Consider the following 15,267-nt stretch of genomic DNA (forward strand, 5'->3'; position numbering starts at 1 on the left):
CATGCGTCCGTGCATTGCTTATCGCCGTCGCGCCTCGCACCTCACGCGCGCACCCGCAGGCCGCGAGGGATATAGCTGATGAAGCCGTTGCGAGCCTGCCTCCGCGCTCATGCCTCTCCCCATGCCTGGCTCTACCTCCCGGGAGCTGTACTGGGCCCGCATCAAGACCGTCTTGCACGCCGCTGATCCTCGCGTGTGTGCGGCCTTCTGGCTCTTCGGTACGTTTAGTGTAGCCTCGGACGGCAAAGCTATGGTGATGCTTATTACAGCCTCTAGGACTGATCAACAATGTACGTCGTGCACCCGCTTCCACGCCGCTTGCTTCCTTGGCATGTATTCTGCCAGCATGGTAGAGCACCTCGTCTTGATGCACAAACGCCTCAGACATGTCTAATCTACATGCAGAGCTTACTCGCCGGGCTCTACTGACGTGGCTATCTTTTAGGTACTTTATGTCATCATCCTCTCTGCTGCACTCGATCTCGTAGGTCCCAACGTGCCGAAAGGCCTGGTCCTCCTCGCCGACGTGATACCTTCATTCGTCACCAAGCTTTGCGCCCCCTATTTCATTCACAAGATACCCTACAACATTCGAATACTCGGCTTTTGCGCCCTGTCGGCATGCGGTATGCTCGTGATTGCTCTCACACCTCAGCTGCAAGATGCAAAATCCATCACCATAAAGATGTGTGGCGTCATGCTAGCTAGTCTGAGCAGTGGAGGAGGAGAGCTCAGCTTCTTGGGCTTGACGCATTACTACGGGCATCTTGCTCTTGCGAGCTGGGGTAGCGGAACTGGAGGGTGCGTATTCCTGCAGGTCGCGGTCCGCGTTCGCACCAAGCTCATTTCTAACCGGTCGCTTCTCTCTCTCACAGAGCCGGACTCATCGGTGCCGGAGCCTATGCCGTTCTCACAACAAGCCTTCAGATCAGTCCGCGAGACGCCTTGCTGGCATTCTCCTTCCTACCGGCGATAATGCTCGTTAGCTTCTTCGTTATACTTCCCCTGGGCCCACTTCGAGCATCGTCAAGCCAGCATGCCGGCTATGAAGCAGTTGACGAAGATGACGCACTCGATGAACAAGACGAACTGGATACACATCCTGAGAATGCGAGTCTACTAGCTTCTTCCATGCACTCGGCTTCTGGTCGCAGCTTCACCTCAGCCAAGGGTAACGGCCGGTCATCGGCATTAGTGGGCTTCAAGGCCAACCTCAGACGCGCGAGAGGCCTCTTCTTTCCCTAGTATGTTATACTTCCCCCGTAACACAGTCAAAATTTCTGGTCTAACAGATCAACCAGCATGCTTCCGCTGCTCTTGGTATATGTTGCAGAGTACACCATCAACCAAGGCGTCGCACCTACTTTGCTCTTTCCTCTCTCGTCGAGTCCCTTCGACGAATACCGGTCCTTCTACTCTACCTACGGTGCTATCTATCAAGTTGGTGTCTTCATCTCACGATCATCTACTCCGTTCGTCCGAATCCACCAGCTTTACGTCCCCTCCTTTCTGCAAGTCGCGAATCTAGTCCTCCTCACATTGCACGGTGAGCACTTCCCTCACCTGCGGCGCGCGAGACTCGCTGTGATCTGACAGCGCACCCAGCAATGTTTAACTTCCTCCCCAATTTCTACGTAGTGTGCGTGATCATCTTCTGGGAAGGGTTGCTTGGCGGCCTGGTCTACGTCTCGACGTTCGCGGAGATCACGGACAACGTAGCTAAGGAAGACCGGGAGTTCAGTCTGGGAGCGACGAGCGTGAGCGATTCGGGTGGTATCTGCATCGCAGGGTTCGTGAGTATGGCTTTCGAGCTATGGTTGTGCAAGTGGCAGGTCGAGCACGGTCGCGACTACTGTAAGCCGCATTGAAATCACCCTTCTGATGCAGCACCTGCCAGCGCACCACCGATTAGTAACCTAGGCACTGTGTCGCCTCTGGGTGTACTAAGGGTCTCACATTGATTGGAATCGGACTGGGTTTCGAGGGTGTTCGAGTGTGTATGGAAGGTTCGCAATATCCGTCCAACGCGTTTCAGGGGTGAAGCTCGCTTGCCCTTTCTGTTAATAACACGGTGACAGCAGTCGCGTCCTTAGTTGTATATAAACAAATTACATACGGGTAGCTGCAGCCTTCTCACGCCCCACAAAACCTTCATTCCAACCTTCTTCTTCACGTACTACCTCGTTGCAAGCAAGGGTGTCGGATCAAGCGTGGCTGCCGTTCCCGCAAGCTGCGGCACACATTCGCGCAACCGGCCACATAAAGATCCCTCGGCTGTTTGTGGTTCACCAAGCCACATGCTGGTCTTGCTCTATTCTTCGGACGATTATTACACTGGATTAAGATCAAAGATCTCGCTGTCGTGCTATCTACAAAGAGCATGCGAGCTCCGACTCTGTGGCAACCGCAAACGAAACAAGCGACAAAGAGTCTACAGATTTCATCTGGCACATACTCAAGACCTTTCCTTTGCACGCCGTTCCTCCAAACTTACGACTCTCTTCACCTTTCAGAACAGCTCGTGCGGACAACGAGGCAATGTTCTTGAAGCTCGCTGCCCTCGCTGCCCGCGTACCCGATCTACACGCTTTTCACAGGCGGCTCTTGGATGCCCGGATTGAACGGAATCTCAAAGTTAATGCACAACAATCACTCCATGAATATCACGTTTCCTTCGCTCTCAATCAGCATGACAGAGGAAGCCGAAGCCACACGATATTTACCAGCCCTAAAGCCCATCCATGCAATCAAGTTGCGCGCTACGAAAACTTCAACGCCGATGGCCTACCCAATTCCCATCGCGCAAGATCAAGCGGTTTCCTGCTCTAAAGACATGCGAACTATTCAATTCACGGAAGACTCTGCGAAGAAAAGGTCGGTACTGTTCGTCAGACATTCGAAAGAACACTAGACATATCCTGGCGAATAGAGACCGGTCTTGGACCGCTTGGAAGTTTCGGGCCACCGACTCTACGCTCTACTACCATGCCAACAGATAATACCACTCACGCTTCATAACACTCACACCCAGTCCTACAAGAACATGGCCCTACCTCGCTTGGCAGCCAAGCAAGCAGACCATTTCCACGCAGTACCGAATCTGTAGAGTCGTTGGGAGAGTACCAGCAGAAACCGAAGAATGAGGAACGGGATGTCAGGCGGTGCTTCCCAGGGGAAACGTCACTGCACATCTTCAGCTGAAGTACTTCGGCGAAGAAGACTTAGACGACGGCAATAGGAACGATACTATCGAGATTGGTCTTAATAGGAAGCCTTACGACCATAATGATATGCAACAAGGCGTCAAGTTTGTCAGGAGCATCCAGGCATATTCGAACGTATCTGCAAGTGAGCATACGAGGCAATCGTTCATCAGAACTTAGCATTTTAGTACTGGCGTACTGATCTCCTATAAAGTAACGTTGACTGTCTAGCCTTTTACCCTATTTTTAATACTGACGTTGCTCATGCTGAAACTACGCCTAGAACTCAGTATTTGATGATCCGAAAGCGAACCAAAGTCAATGATCACTGCTATCTGCCTTATAGTATTTTGAATGCCAGACCGGCCCTTACAAACCGTCAACGAGCTATAATCATTGAATCCGGCGATGACTCCAAAGTGTCAATAACAAAACTTCGCAGGACCAAATGAGTAAAGCCCGTTGCAAACAGCAGAAACGCTCGACGTACCCGGCGATCCTCCAAATACATCTCCGATAATGATGGAGACGAATTCGACAAAAGACATTTTCAAGTCTCGAAGGCGAATGCGAGCTATTAGTGGCATGAAAAGGGCTATGACTACTGGTGTTTCCATCCAAAACCCGAGGACTGGCACATTAAGAACTCGCATTCCACCATCATCACCATGAAAGAGCTTGGAGGAATGGACATCGAACAGCAGCAATACCCGGTTGAGGTAGTCAGTCAAGCTTAAACACTGTATTCGGATCGGTATCTACTCATACACTCTAGATGGTCAAGAAAGGCGTGACCCGTGAAATTCACGATACTAAAGAGTCGTCGGGTTTCATGCAACAGCGCGTTATGCATAGAGACACGGCTGGGAACGGGTGTCTTTGGCCAGACCATGTTCATCTTCAAGAACGAATAGCGCCGTAGTATCCGCGACTTCGACCCCTGATGACTTGTCAATGCTCTCAGCCAGACATGCACTTCTCCGATGATAGGAACACACTTCATCGCAACCGCTCAATCTGCTCAATAAAAAAACAGGGTCAAAGTTACAAGCGAGGCTGAATCGTCACATGCAGCAAGCTATGTTGGCATACATGATCAAATATTGGCTTGGTATATGCAGCAAACAACGGCCACAGCTTCAGTTTTACAGAGGAGAATTCTTAGCGATTTTCTTTTACTACAAGAGCTTTACGTTCCAGACGCACCAGTGAGAAGCAGCGTGAGCTGCTGATAGACTTCAGGTTTCAGATACAAGACTCGTTGGACATCTACAATGAGGCGGTCACATGACTAACGCAGGCATCGATTGATACCGCAAAAACCGGCCTGACGGATGACCACCTCGACCGGATTTCTACGAAGTCAACGATCTTCACAATACGAAGGTCAAGCGGACGTGCTGCGCCGACTCTTTCAGCTTTACTGAAATTTCAAACCCTGATATACCAGACGTTGACGATCATATGTGCAGTCTGCCGTCGGACAAACTACCGGAGCCATTCGCAATCACATCCTCTCCAACGAAACATCCGAGCTCAGGCTCCACTACCGACCATCATTCACCGGGATCGCTCTTGGAGGCTCGATGTGCCTTCTGTGGCAAATAACATCCCAAGGATTTCAACCTCACATCCTGCGATCACGTCGCCTGTTCGTTCTGCGTTGGAGAAGCTCAGAATTAAGCGTGGCCTCAGCATCCTACGTGCCCGGCTTGCACGTCTTTGATGAGGAATTCGACACCGCTCCACTGTTCCTGAAGAAGTTGTGACTTGCGCTTGCCTAGCACGTTCAATACATTAATCAGAATTCTGACGGCTGAACCGTTGTCGATATCAGGGGCATAAGAACATTCCACACGGAAGCTGTGGGATGTCCGTATGAAGCGTTCTATGAAGGCGAACCGAAATGCGTTGATAATGAAACCATTGTGATCTTTTCCTATGTCTTACATAGAGGTTAGCGTTTTCAGTTCAAGGGTATCAGTCAGTGTTGGTCTTCTCTGCTCAGTAATGCATATAGGAACCCGGAGAAATCTGGCGTTTTAGCATCCGTTGCATGCCCCGGCGTTATACCACTCGAAAAAATCAATCCACAATATATTGCAGCGCTTGTGGTCAATGGACAAAGTATATCAGATTTTCCGCACAATGCCTTATATAGCTAGAATACACGTCTCCACTCTTCCTTCGACCTCCGTTTGGCCACACAGTAATGCCATGAATCATATTTACAAAGTGTCCTTAAGCAGCTTATTCATTCTGGCCATCTTGGCGGAGACGGAGAGATCGATGGTGCGGTCACCGATCTCGACGATGAGTCCACCGCGAATGTCAGGGTTGACCTTGGGGACGACCTTGAGCTTCTGGCCCTGGGAGACGTATTGCGACTTGCTGACGGCAGATTCGAGGCGGCTGAGGGTACGGTTGTCAAGCGGCGCGGCGCTCGTAACGGTCAGCTCGACCTCGCCCCGGTACGCGCTCATGAGCTGGCCGAACTTCTCGACGACGCCCTCCAGCGCGCCCAGTCTGTTGTTGTTGGCCAGCGTCTCAAGCAGGTTCTTGATGATGCCGTCCTTGTCCTGGCCGAGGTGCTTCTGGAGCTCCGCAACAATCTGTTGCTTGTCGGTCACGGAGAGGGTGGGCGCGCCAAGGAGAGTGGTGAGCTTCTGGTCCTTTTTGAAGACATTGCCAAGAGTGTCGAGCGACTTCGCGGCCGCGTCAAGGGCGTTGGTCTTCGCGGCAGCGGTGTACTACACGGAGCAAAATTTATTAGCAGGTGCTGTGGGAGCCATTGGCAACACTGAGGGGCGATTGAGCGGACATAGAGGACCAATTGGACGAGGGAGTGATTGTAGGGGACGCACCAGGGCAGAGGCATAGGTTCCGTCGATGCCAAAGAGCGCAACGGGGGGCTTGGTCTGGGAGCTGCTCGGGGCAGCGGCGGCAGCGTAGGCGCGGGTTGCAGCAACGCGGGCGGCGATTGGGTTGCGAGGGGCCGCGATGCGCGCGGCGCTGGTGAGGGCCCGGCTAGAGAACATATTTGGACAGGAGGGGAGATGGCGGGCTGATGCGTGTGGAAGCTCGAGATGGGTGGTTGTTGGACTTGTGAGGTTCTTTCCGGGCTCGGCGAGCATGCGCTAGGGCGTTTTCGGAAAGGTAAGGTCTGAGCTTTAGTTGTGGCAGCTGCATGAAACACTGTTCCTTACAGCACGAACTTGAGAAATATAGCTGCCACGTTGCTCTTCCTTTCAACTTCCTGGTTGTAACGAATGATTTGCTCGCTACAGCACACTTCAAGTGGCAACTAGCACACTCTCTCCTTCGAAAGAGTGCTCGAATTCGCTGGAATCCATCGCAAAACTGCGAAAGAAAAACTCTCATATGTTATACAGTACGGCAAGCGCTGTGTCCATCGGTAATCTGATCCTTGTCCTCACGATACGTGTCTTCTTTCTTGACTGTCCAAGCTCCTGAAACTTTCCACGGCTAACACAATGTGCCCTTCCGGGACTGCGTATGGCAATACAACTCGCATAAGACCGAAGACGGGTTAATCCTCCGCATGCAACTGTGGGAGGATCTACTTATAGAGAGGTATAGCTTTTGCAGGTGTTATCTTAGAGTATCCTCAGATTTAGCTCATATATATAAGGGTGTAGAAGATGTAGGAGGATAGAAGTAAGGAAGGCGATGTAGAATTTAACTACGCAGCTCTTAGTGCTATTAAGTAGCTATATTACGTCCTATATAGTTCTATCCTAGGCATCACGGCTTAGAAGAACACTGCTTAACAAGTTATATATAAAGCTATTCCCACGAACGTTGCCTAACAGCACATGATAAGAAGTGCCTGAAAGAGAACCCTTCCGGGAGCCGCGTGTAGAATACACGCATTTTCGTGCTGTAAGCCCAGAAAGGCCCAAACTGAACTAATATCTGCTGGGTATAGGCCGACAGTAATCTTTCCTACACCTGACATCTGTCCCTCACTATAGACTGCAAGCCAACGGCCTTGCTTCACTTGTATATGTCGGACACCAAGGTAATCTTATTGGTGACCGCCAATCGAAATTCGCGTCACGTACTCTAGACACTTCACCTTCACTATCTGCCTCTATATATATCGCACTCGTTGTCCACCTGGTCTTCTAAGTTCCAGCAACCCCAGGTACCTCATCGCCCAGCATCCCGGTCCCTCGGGTGCCCCCTTAGAGCAACATGATTCCTTTTACGAGCGGTCCAAAAACACCACCGCGCGTTGGCGAGACCACAGGAGGCCAGCTCTCGCCTCCTTCGACTGCCTGCAAATCACCCGCTACACCGCAGCAGTGGAGAGGCACTGCCGCTGACCAGCTGCTTACGCCTCCATTAACAGGCAAGACTGTCCGATTCTTGGAAGACGACGACTCGCGAACGAAGAACAAATGTCGTCTCGATCGCAACAAACAGGACGAATCTGCGCTCGCCGAATATGCCGATTTGGATGATCTTGGCGATCTCAGCGATATCTCCATCTTGGACGAAACTCCTGCTGCTTCGAACCCTCCTTCACCGACGCAAGATCCAGTCAGCTCACAGCCTCTCCGTCCCGTCATCAGGGACGATGCAGCCGTCAACGCGCAGCCCAAAGCTTTGGGCGATACGACCTTAACCTCTACCGAAAACACCATCACTGTGCCGTTCCCATTTCTGGAACTTCCTCTGAGCATCCGCAAGAATATCTACTCAATGCTCCTCGTGGTCCCGGGCTTGGTCTGCGTCCGCCAAAACCACACTTCCTACCATAACGAAGAGAAAGCTTTCCTCTACGCAGAAGCCCGCTTGCTGCTTCCCAGAATCGCCTACGCGCTGCCTCAGATCACGGTCGGCGGCTTCAAGGTCCGGTTCTCGCGCTTTCGATATGCGAATGCGGCAATCTTGCGCGTGTCGAAGGAGGTACTTGCGGAGGCCAGGGCGGTGATGTAAGTGGGCTCATTGTTCGTGTAATGGGTTACTGACTCTGAACAGGTATGGGGAAAATAACTTTGAAATCATCTGTCCGAACCTTGAAATGAGTCCTCCACCGGACTACAAGATCCCGCTCTTTCCCCGCGGGTGCGCGCGCCATGTGCGGAGCTTAAGCATTCGGGTGCGTGCCTTGTATCCGCTCAAGTGGCTTCTGAACGGCGGTTATGGCGACATAAAGAACGCGTACCGCGGGCTTGAGATGTTAATCATTGTTTTTGAGATGGAGAGTGCAGCGAAAGGCGTGGGCAAGGTGCTAGGTAAAGGAGAGGATGAGAAATGGGTTGCGTACGGTGAGTGTCCTTCCTTTTCCTCTGCAGAGAAATATCATGGACGTCGTCGTATGCTTACACTGTCTTCTAGTTACTCGCCTCCACACGCACCTCAACGCGGCCCTCTTCGGCTCCTCTCTGTCGCGACCTCTCCACCCCTGCCATCTCCCATGCTGGATCCACTTCCGCGTCCTTTTTGATGGCGAGGCTTATGACGACTTCACTGAGCCCACCACGCACAGCATCAATGTCGGCCCGGCATCTGACAACACGAGCCTCACTGATGCAGCCAAAGAGCGGTTCAGAAGGTACCACCTGAAGCGTGGGTTGCCCGAGGCTTTTGAAATGTGCAAAAGGGGTGGGCGCTGAGGCACTGCAAGAAACTTGTGTTCAGCGACTCGACAACCTAGCGCCAACTTCTGAAGCGCATTTTTTATCCTGCGGTACAACTAAGTCGAAGAAATGGGGAACATTGGACTTTCGAGATATTCCCTGCGCTACCGTTGTTTCGCACTCTTTCGACACTTAAAGATTATCCTAATCGTTAAAGAGTCACGCACGATTTCAGGAACATCGGGCATCTACACTTCGAATTTCCATATTTTCTCTTTAGCACTGTGGGTCGCAAAGCAGTCTGGCGAGAATGAGATCGTACATAGAGCAAATGCTGCAATTCTGGAACATGGGGTTTTCGATTGAGTGAGGCGGCCAAATGTCTTTGTTCTCAGTTGCGGTCCTTCTCACAAATGCAATCTGCTTTAAAAGGAGGGAGTGAAACATGCACACGTAGTAGTGGTCAAATGCGCAACAGTCGCTTATTGCGCTGCCTTTTCATGAGACACCAACTGATGATGAATTGTCGAACGCAGCCTATTAGTAAGACATCATCAAAGTGCGATCACTTAAACTGAAGAACCCATGATTCATAAGCTCGTGGTATCTAGAAGCGGCATCTCATGCCATATCCATTCGGAGCACTATGCAGACCAGATACGTGAATAAACCATTTTGACCGGACCGATGCACCGAAGAATCCCCAAAGACAATCCTCTACTTCCTGAGGAGACGCTGGTAGAAAGCAAGCTCCTCACCCTCGAGGATGTAGCCGTCGCAGCGGCCGGACTGACCGGGGCGCGACGACACAACGGCGAAGACACGACCAGCCTCGAACTGCTTCTCGAGAGCATTCTCGACCTTGCCGGAGGCCTTGAAGCGGTCGGCCTGCTTCTTCTGGACGCTGTTGGACTTCTTCTCCTCCTCCTTCTCGCCGGCCTTGGTCTGGCGCCTTCGGCCGAGCGACTGGCCGTAGTGGGCCTCGAACCACTGCCGGAATGGAGCGGCATCAATCTGGACGACGGCGGACTTGGTAAGGGTGTTGGTACGGACGAGCTCGTTGTTGGAGGGGTGGTAGACGACACCGATGACACGGGTCTTCTTGGCTACACCCTCTGAACCCCACGAGAAGTTGCCGGAGTCGAGGCGCAGAGCACGGAACTTGCGGTTTCCGCCGCGGGTGCGGACAAGATGGATACGCTTAGTGCCAATACGGGTATTGGCGGGCTGGCGACCCTTCTCGAAAGCCCTGCAGCCATGTTAGACATGACTTTAGAAGCGATCGGTTTATGCATACCTCTTCTTGCGGTAGTATGCGCGCTTCGCACCGGACGCGGAGCGCTTGTGACGGGAGTCGCGGGAGATACTGGAAACTGTTAGCCTTTGTTATTGGTAGGAAGTGCGGACAGTAGATACCCCATGATTGCGGTTGTTCAGAAGTGCTGGTAGAATAAGTTAGCCAGATGTCCAAATTCCAGTGCCAACGAGTCCCGCTTCGACATCCAAACTCCCCTCCGCCACCATGCCTTGTGACCACCGCTACCATGAATTGTACAGAGATTGTCGAAAGTCGTAGTGATTACTTCGTTAGATCTCTACAGGGTCGCGTGTGGTTGAATCGGCGAGCAGCGCAGGGTAGGGTCGATCGAGACATCGAAGGAGCGAGGCATCGAAGCTCCCGATCTATTGAGAACGTACCTAATGTCGAGCCTTCTGAGTGCAACGGTTGTCGTGTCGGCGTGGGGTTGTCGTAGGATAGAAGTTTGGTCTGGAGGTTTTCGGTGTGCGCCTAAGCGAGCGCTTGGCGTCCAAGCCGGAACAAACTTTTCCCTAGCTCTCGTGTTAGCGTCGTTGTTCCCTTTTCATCTGCACTAGTAGTGTAGTGGCAAATTGCTACCAACATTGGACACGCGGGTGGAAGGGATGCATCGAGCCTTTGTTTGCTTATGGAGACTCCGTCCCTTCACCGCACTTTTCTCTCTCGGTTCGATAGCAGGCGTTGGAGGATCGCCATTGCCATTAGACTCGCTACCACAAATCATCGGCTCGGGGGATTCCTCGTACACTCATTAATCACATCATCCAATAATTCTGCATACTGCATTACCCTCTCGTACCATGCCTTCTTTCATCACCTCGCCCGATCCACCAAACACCCATAAACAATTCACTAAGTGGCCTCGGAAAACTCGCCTGCAAGGACCGGCGGCACCATCTGTTCCTAACGATGCGATGCGCTGTTCCTACTGTGACATGCGGTAAGGGTTGAAGAAGCAGAAATAATCCGTTGCCATGTAGTGGCGTTCCCTACGAGTACGCTTTACGGCACCTATACGATACGCAATTGCAATGGCTAAGACGTAAGTGAAGGTGATTATTCCGACGATGCTGCCGGTCGTTGACGGCCCACTGTCTCGACAAGGCGAACGAAGCGGATATGGTGGACATATAGAGTTGAACATCTGGAGCAATCGTCGCGAAACTTGTTGTTGAGCTGATTTAGGTGTAAATCCCATCTGCATTACTTTCACACACATCATTTCCTGGATCTTCGCACTCTTTGGTACTTATAATATGTACCTTTGGCGGTCAAATGTCTATCTTCTTTGCCCTAGAGCATTTCGCAAGCGACCTTGCCTTCAAAGACAGACTTTTAACAAATACCATATATGACTAGTATACACTGAATAACGAACAAGCCTATCATGTACAACGGTATTTTTTGTTGACGATCATGCAGTACACATGGTATGGGTTACAGCGCTGAGCAAATTGAAGATGCTTATCGTCCGAACGTACCTTTGATTACCCAATCTGCCTTGCATAGGTTTCTGCAAGCGATCACGCCGCCTTTTGCACGAGACCATGAGAACATTGCGACTAGATTACTCGCTTTTTTCACTCGAAGATTTCTACCAAACATCCACTACGCCAGTAGATACTGGCAACGTGATACACCCCTTCCGTAACGCCTAAACACCTTCCTATGCAATCCCGCCGCTCTTCTTTCTATCACGAATCGCATGGCCATGGATTAATTCAACTCTCCTACCACGTCCCCCTCAACTGCAAATCCCTACTCGAAAACCCTAGCCCAATCTCAAACTCCCCCTCGATTGGCAACACCCAATTCTGCCTCCCCGCATCCCAGTAACTCAGATCCTTCCTACTCAGCTCAAACGTCACCACCTGCCTATTCCCACCTCCCCCATGCGCGCTCCCTTTCACCCCCTTGACAGGCACCTCCTGCTGCGCCGGCACATGCACTTTCTCAAACCCGCGCAGGACGCGCACAGGAAAGTCTATTGCCTCGCCGGTCTCGGGATCTTTGTAATTTTTGGGAAAGGAAACGTATAGCTGAACCACGGTCGCGCCGGCCACAAGGCCGATGTTCGTCACGGTTGCGGAGACAGTGATGAGCGTGGTGTAGAGGTCCGGATTGCCGCCTGGGCCACCGCCGGCGTCGGAAAGCGGGCTTTGGAGTTGGGATGCGAGGATCTTGGATCTGTGGATCGATTCGGTGGAGGTGAGGTACGGGTAGATGTATTTCTCGACTTTGTGGAAATTGGGCGGGAAGAGCGCGGATCTGGGGTCTGGGAGGATGGTTGGATATGTAGGTGGCTCGATGGTGTTGGATGGGCGCGCTGCAGGCAGGGGCGCTTTGCCGCCGTGGCCGGAGATGAGGAGGGAGGAGAGCTGAAAAGTGGTGTATGAGAGCCCATAGCCAAATTCGTAGCGGGGTGCTATTCCTTGCTTGTCGAAGTGGCGGTAATCGATATACAGGCCTTCTGAGAAATTCTGTTGAGGCGTAAGGCCTTCGACGGGGTTGGGAAGGTATTTGATCTTGCTGCCGGGTCCATAGTCTTCCTCAGTTTTGGCGATTGTGTAGGGAAGACGACCTGAGGGGTTGACGTCTCCGAAAATGAGGTCTACGAGCGCGTTGCCAGACTCTTCGCCGGGGAGGTTGGCAAGTAGAACGGCCTTCACGTTGGGCAGGTCAATAAACCTTTCCATGGTCACCGGCCCAACAGCGTGAATCACTACGACTACATCCCCGTTGCCTTTTCCGCAGCTCCTGGAAACGTCTCGGATGAGCTGATCGCCGTTCTTCTGTAGATTCAAGTCGTTTCGATCACCACGAACATCTATTACGCGTCAGCTTGAGCACTTGATCACTACTGGAGTCATGCCAGGATGTTGTGTGCTTACCTGACCATTTCAAGTACCCCTCTCCAGCGTGAGCGTTGGCGAACACAATGCAGAGGTCCTGGTCCTCGATAACTTGTCTCTCTTTGGGTAGAGTGTTCTCAGGCCAGTCGGTGACGTAGACTGAGTCGTTGTTGAACGCATTGCGCAGCGCAGAGAGAGGCTCGATGAGGTACGGATATTCGACGGCACCGCTACCCCAACCAGAAGCCAATGTGCCATCGTTGCAACTCTGGTCAGGGCAGTTGTTAATACCATCGCGGCTGAGGCGTGCGTCTTCACCAAAGATACCGACACGATACTTCGTGCCAGCCTTACTAGCCTTTTCATGCTCCTGCCATCCATCCCGGCTTAGGGGTAAAAGGCTTTCCTGGTTCTTGAGGAGTACTGTGCCCTCTACTGCGATCTTGCGTACCAGAGTGCCGTGGAAATCGTCGCCCTCGCCTTGCACATTGATGAACTTATTCACAACGCCTTTGGTGTTGTCCGAAGGGCTTCCTTCGTAAATCTTGCCGACCTCGTCATTCGTCCAGGATGAGAAGTTGGGCCCATCGTCGGACCACTGGTCCTGCCCGACTTGGTACCAGGCGGCAACAATGCGAGTAACCATGTCGTCCACACGATCAATAGGAACACTTCCGTTCAACACCGCCTTCGTAAGTTGAGCGCCCCACAAGCTGTCTCCGTCCGCCCATTTGAGACCATCTCCAGGCATCGACATGTCTAAGCCAGCCAGGGCGGCTGCTACACCCGAACGCTGAGCAAGCCAATCACTCTGAACGAAGCCTTGGAAACCGAGTTCGTCCTTGAGGATACCGTTCATGAGCTTACTATTTTGACAGGCATAGCTATTATTGACCTGTTTTGAATTAGTAATGTAAGTTGAGTCATATTTAGCTGATCTATCACTAACCTGGTTATACGAGCACATTACAGAGCCTACGCCAGCCTTCACAGATTCAGCAAATGGCCAAGCGTAGATTTCGTGCAAAGTGCGGTCATCGATGTTACTTGAAATGGCGTTTGGCAGACCCCACTCCCACGCTTGCCGAAAGTGTTCCTGTTCGTTGAGAATGAAATGTTTCGCGGTGGCTATAACGCCCGCATCCTGTATGCCCTTGATCGTCTGCGCAGCCGCGATGCCTTGGAGTACCGGATCCGATCCAAATCCTTCCCAATTCCGACCTCCAGCAGGCATTCTCCCCAGGGGACCCATCGCAGGTCCAAGCAATACATTCACGCCCTTCAGACGTGCCTCTTGTCCATGTGCCTTTCCTCGCTGGTACATTAAGTCCTTGTTCCAGGTCGCGCCCACGGTGACTCCCGCCGGAAACGCTGTGATATTGTCCGCGAATCGTATGCCGAGTGGGCCATCCTGAAGGCACAACGAGGGGAACTTTAGTCGCTGGACCGGCCCTGTGTTGCCCACACACATCCCCATGCTCCACCCCACACCCGTCGTGATGTTGACCTTCTCCACCAGCGTCATCTGCCGAATCATCTCCGCCGCTTTCTTATAGCTCTCGGCCCACGCCGCATCCGCACCACCCTTGGGTGTAGGGTACCACGGCGGACTCATGCCATCTTTCACCAGTGTCCTCCTGTACGCCCACAGCCCACCCGCAGTGAACAGTAGAATAACTGACGTTACGAATACCAAGAGCCAACAACACCATTGCCGTATGCCACAGCTTCTACCCGGTTTCGGTCTGAGAGCAAACTTCTCCGCCTCTTTCTTGAACGAGGGTTTGCGCGTTCGCAGGTCGCCGGAGCTTTTCTTGCGCTTGAGGGTGCCCGCATCATAATTTAAAGGGTCGTATTCTTCTAGGTCTTCAAAGGAGGAAGCGTCCGAAGCGAAGGATGGGCGCGAGGGAGATTCGTCATCCACGGGAGCGTCGAGCTTGGAGTATTTGCCCCGGCGGAGCTCGTGGAACTCTAGTGGAGGCATACTCGCGATTTCAGGAAGGAGGGATATCAGAGAGAGGAGACGGCTCGCGCGTAGAGGGAGTTAGGGTATCGACACAACGGCAGCGCGCGCCTTAGATGGCGTTCCGACGGCGAGACATGGAGCTGTATGATGCCACGAGCAGAACGGAAACGAGAGAAACCCTCTCGGATCACAAAGGAAAGGATATAGAAGAGGCAGTGAAGCGGGCAGATGTCGCACAGCAAGTCGTGGCAGCGCAGCCTGTCTGTCTTGAGTCTCACGTCCTCCGGAGGCTAAAGCGTAGCGGGACCCTTGTACCCCT

The 15,267-nt window shown here is 52.3% G+C and overlaps 6 protein-coding genes across 6 annotated transcripts; 3 read left to right on the forward strand and 3 right to left on the reverse strand.

Annotated features, from left to right (window-relative positions):
* Nucleotides 1-121: 121 nt before the first annotated feature.
* On the forward strand, nucleotides 122-1,245 carry BTN1_1 (battenin CLN3 protein; the record flags this gene model as incomplete). The annotated part of the gene is made up of 4 exons (XM_056212987.1): nucleotides 122-218; nucleotides 277-290; nucleotides 446-801; nucleotides 876-1,245. The coding sequence occupies 4 exons, from the start codon at nucleotides 122-124 to the stop codon at nucleotides 1,243-1,245; spliced, it is 837 nt and encodes a 278-aa protein (XP_056073295.1).
* A 57-nt stretch (nucleotides 1,246-1,302) lies between these two features.
* Nucleotides 1,303-1,868, forward strand: BTN1_2 (battenin CLN3 protein; the record flags this gene model as incomplete). Its single annotated transcript, XM_056212988.1, has 2 exons — nucleotides 1,303-1,546; nucleotides 1,606-1,868. The coding sequence occupies 2 exons, from the start codon at nucleotides 1,303-1,305 to the stop codon at nucleotides 1,866-1,868; spliced, it is 507 nt and encodes a 168-aa protein (XP_056073296.1).
* A 3,563-nt stretch (nucleotides 1,869-5,431) lies between these two features.
* On the reverse strand, nucleotides 5,432-6,241 carry ATP5 (ATP synthase F0 subcomplex subunit OSCP atp5; the record flags this gene model as incomplete). The annotated part of the gene is made up of 2 exons (XM_056212989.1): nucleotides 5,432-5,953; nucleotides 6,068-6,241. 2 exons carry the CDS (start codon nucleotides 6,239-6,241, stop codon nucleotides 5,432-5,434), a joined length of 696 nt encoding a protein of 231 aa, XP_056073297.1.
* Nucleotides 6,242-7,421: 1,180 nt separating this feature from the next.
* Nucleotides 7,422-8,848, forward strand: N0V89_004202 (uncharacterized protein; the record flags this gene model as incomplete). The annotated part of the gene is made up of 3 exons (XM_056212990.1): nucleotides 7,422-8,164; nucleotides 8,211-8,500; nucleotides 8,571-8,848. 3 exons carry the CDS (start codon nucleotides 7,422-7,424, stop codon nucleotides 8,846-8,848), a joined length of 1,311 nt encoding a protein of 436 aa, XP_056073298.1.
* Nucleotides 8,849-9,529: 681 nt separating this feature from the next.
* Nucleotides 9,530-10,233, reverse strand: RPS8A (ribosomal protein S8A; the record flags this gene model as incomplete). Its single annotated transcript, XM_056212991.1, has 3 exons — nucleotides 9,530-10,061; nucleotides 10,110-10,178; nucleotides 10,229-10,233. 3 exons carry the CDS (start codon nucleotides 10,231-10,233, stop codon nucleotides 9,530-9,532), a joined length of 606 nt encoding a protein of 201 aa, XP_056073299.1.
* Nucleotides 10,234-11,860: 1,627 nt separating this feature from the next.
* On the reverse strand, nucleotides 11,861-14,966 carry N0V89_004204 (uncharacterized protein; the record flags this gene model as incomplete). Its single annotated transcript, XM_056212992.1, has 3 exons — nucleotides 11,861-12,957; nucleotides 13,022-13,877; nucleotides 13,932-14,966. 3 exons carry the CDS (start codon nucleotides 14,964-14,966, stop codon nucleotides 11,861-11,863), a joined length of 2,988 nt encoding a protein of 995 aa, XP_056073300.1.
* Between the last annotated feature and the right edge of the window lie 301 nt (nucleotides 14,967-15,267).

This window comes from Didymosphaeria variabile (assembly GCF_027946475.1).
Source record: "Didymosphaeria variabile strain IMI 356815 chromosome Unknown scaffold_3, whole genome shotgun sequence".
NCBI classification, from domain to species: Eukaryota; Fungi; Ascomycota; class Dothideomycetes; order Pleosporales; family Didymosphaeriaceae; genus Didymosphaeria; species Didymosphaeria variabile.